At 46.6% G+C, this 3572-nt stretch overlaps 1 protein-coding gene across 5 annotated transcripts in view; it reads left to right on the forward strand.

The window, feature by feature from the left end:
• Positions 1-3572, forward strand: part of RUNX1 (runt related transcription factor 1) — a 245448-nt gene that overhangs the window by 182029 nt on the left and 59847 nt on the right. For all 5 annotated transcript variants that reach the window (XM_011365656.2, XM_011365654.2, XM_023533867.1 and 2 more), the window contains one exon: positions 636-740. In XM_011365656.2, coding sequence (XP_011363958.1) covers positions 636-740 — 105 coding nt within the window. The remainder of the gene's footprint in view (positions 1-635; positions 741-3572) is intronic.

Raw genomic sequence — 3572 nt, forward strand, 5'->3', positions numbered from 1 at the left:
TCTGTCAGTTACATATCCTTAAGTCCATGTATTGACTATAAATTAATTTTGTCCGGCTAATCTCATGAGTATCTCTAATAACATCTAACATTTTAAAAAATAAATATTTAAAATCAACCAGCAATCAGTATTTTTGAAATACAGAAAGAATAATTTTAATGTAGCTTATCCTCAAATTTAGGAATTCTGTCTCTTAACCCTTGGAGGTACAAACAACATCAGAGGGGCAAGCTGGATATGGTTGCTTTTATTCCCTTTCGGCCTGAGTTTATGAAGAGAGAAGTCAGCAGTGGGGGAAGGAGTGGACAGCTGCCGATCTGATCCTATGTCCCCTGGGGTCTTGACTTGAAAGAAAGTAAATCCAAATCTCTCCTGATCCTGTGTTATTCATTGATGATTAAACAGAAGCCATATAACTACGTGATGGTGACATGTCCCTTCTAGACAAGCGTCATAGGCATGCGTTTCAGAATTGAAGCAAAGCCAAACTCAAGGGCGTACAGGTAAAACCAGTAACTTGTGCTGAAGACCATCCATCCTTTCCAGTTCGAGGGCGGGAAAGCATAAATTTATAGTCAGCAAATATATTCAGGCCATCACCTCATTCTTTCGTGTTCTCTTTTGTGTTCCCACAGGGAAAAGCTTCACTCTGACGATCACTGTCTTCACAAACCCCCCGCAAGTTGCCACTTACCACAGAGCCATCAAAATCACAGTGGATGGACCCCGAGAACCTCGAAGTAAGTGGGCCCCCCTTGGGGCTGGCACACCCTCTGGGCTGGTACACTCGGGCACCAGGGACGGTGGTGTCTCAGAATCCTTGGGTTCAACTGGCATCTCTCAAATGTGGCTAAAACTTCTGACAGGTGAGGACGTCAGGCCCCTTGCAGGGAGAAAGAGTTTTATTATTGACACTCTCGCTCTTCAGAGCTTGCGTCTGAGCACTGGGCTCTTTGTGTAGCCTCCTGTTAGGGGGCAGAAGGAAATCGGGCTGACTCGAGTGCAAGCTAGAACCTTTCGAGCTGCACGAGACCAGGGGCTAGTCCCTCAAATACACAGGGAAGTTCAAAGGGATTAGAAATGGAACAGTGAATGGAAGATTGGCCAGGCCCAGGGGTGGCCAAAACAAGCCTGAGGGTCAAAATAGACCACCAGGGCCTGATTATCATCCATTCCGGCCTTCGATTCATTTGTTAAGGCTGGAGATGAAATCTATGAAAATGACCATTTTCTTTCGGTGCCACGGATCAAAATCTTATTACAGGATCGTTTAAAATAGAGAATGGGAGGGTAGAAGAGTGTCTGGGGGGGAAACCAGTAAATATAGAACGATGGTACCAAAAAAATAGCTCCGATGAGGAAAGCTTTTTAAAAAAGGAGTGGGGTTGTTTAGTCTGCAGAAAGATGTCTTCATGGTGATTTAATGACTATCTTTGAGTAAACACAAGAGTAACACTTTTTTCCAAACCACACCCTTCCCCGGAGTGGAGGCTGGGTCACAGTCCCGGATCTGTGGAACTGGCCGGAGCCCCTGCCCAGCATCTGTGTGCCTCCGGACCTTGTCAGGTCCCCGGTGGAAAATTCACATGCTCACTTCTCAGGGGGAGGGAGGTCCAGAAACAGGGCTTCTGGCTATTCCCGGAAGTTGAGATGCAGAGAGACCAGGTTGTAAAACAAAATGGTTATGAATCTGGGCTCTGGGGGCAAACAAGTGGAGTTCTTGTTCAGGCACGTAAGCCTTCAGCAAGTCACGGAGCTTCTCTGAGCCTCAGTTTCCTCATCTGCAAAATGGGGATAATAATGAGAACTTCTTTATACGATAAAACGAGATGACGCAGAGAACGAACTCAGGGGTATGGCTCTCTACCTGCCATCCTGTGATCAGCCCAGCTTGTGGCAATCTTTCCTGCTGTCCTGGCCACAGCCCTGTGGCTTGTTGGTCACGTGCTAGAGCCATCCCAGGTGCTGCCTCCGCTCTCCCAAGGCCCCAAAGTGGGAAGAGCCCACAGAACCCCGCCCCCTCCAGGGATGACCAGCTAGGACAGGGTTCCGTCCACGATCCCCTTGGTGCCATTTGCCACGCTCCGCGCCTCCCTCCACCTCTGACCTTGCTTTTCCCCTCTCGGCTTCCTCTTGCTCTGCCCAGACTCAGGAAACTCTGGGACTTTGTAACATCCCCCGATGCCAATTTACGTGTGAAAAGAAGGCCACACACACAAACGGGACCACACAGTCACGACCAAACCCAGGAATGACTGTCAGCGCTTCCTAGGCTTCCCAAGTAGGAAAGACTAACAGTGCCCCTGCTTTAAACAGAAACGCCAGGCAGGTGCCCTGGGCTCTCCACGGAGGACCAGAGAGGAAGCAGGCTCAGTTTATAGCAAGGCACAGGGTTGGGGGGCAGGCAGTTACAAGGAAATTGACTTCAAAGGTAATTAAACTTCTAGAAAGCCTCACTCGGCAGGATGAGGCTGCAGAATCTGTCTCTTTAAAAATAGAAGCAACGGCTATCTTTCGGACAGTTCAGATGCTGACCTGCCTGAAGGAAGAAGCTTAAACCATGTGACCCCTTGGCGCGCCTCAACTTCTGCTATTCTCCCAGGCATAAAAAAGGGCAGTTTTGACCCGTTGCCAGTATTTGCTGTTACCATTCAAAGAACTTTAAGAGGTGGCTGAGCTTCAGAAAACAAATGGCGGCCAGTGTGACTTTTAAGAACTGGCGGTCAGAGGGGACAAGTATGGGATTGTAATGGCCGGCCTATACATACTGTGTACTCTGCTTCCTGCTGTTTTATAACTTAAGAAAACAGTTGTCTCTGAGAAGGGCTCTTTGAACAGACAGAAGGGACTTGCTCCGGAGAGGGTACCCATTTTTATGGAGTCTTTCCTGCCAAATGGAATTTGAGGTCTAGGGAAAAATTAAAATAATAAGTATGTGTATGATATAAAGAAGCACCAGAGGTCCAGGTAGATAGCCTCGCATTTCACAAGGGACGTCTAGAAAGAAGTCAAAAGCACATAGGCTCCCAGGATGATTTGCATAATGCTGGCTTTTCTGTTCGCCCTATGAAGCAAGGGGGCCACCACTGCTCATTTAGTATGCTGTTTTTTTATTATTTGACTATCTTGATTCAAGTTGGGAACTGCTTCTTTTCGATAAAGCTCTGCTGACAGCCACTGTTTTGTTTTTTAAAAAAGATAAAACTAACAATCTTTTCCAGCTTTATTAAGATGTAACTGACATAACGTGTAAGTTTAAGCTTTACAGCATGATGATTTGATATGTGTGGGTATTGCAGGATGATCATCACAGTGAGATTAGTTCAGGCATCTGTCACATCACACTTGTGTGCATGTGCTGAGAACTTTTAAGATTTACTCTTTCAGCAACTTTCAAATACGTGTTAACTACACGTCACATCCCAGAGCATATTCATCTTATAACTGAAAGTGTCTACGCTTTGACCACCTTCGCCATTTCCCCTTCCCCACCCCTGTCCCTGGCAACCACCAGTCGGCTCTCTGTTTCTATGACTTCAGTTTTTTGCATTCCACATATAAGTGAGATCATA

This window comes from Pteropus vampyrus, unplaced genomic scaffold, assembly GCF_000151845.1.
Source record: "Pteropus vampyrus isolate Shadow unplaced genomic scaffold, Pvam_2.0 Scaffold114, whole genome shotgun sequence".
Taxonomy (NCBI): Eukaryota; Metazoa; Chordata; class Mammalia; order Chiroptera; family Pteropodidae; genus Pteropus; species Pteropus vampyrus.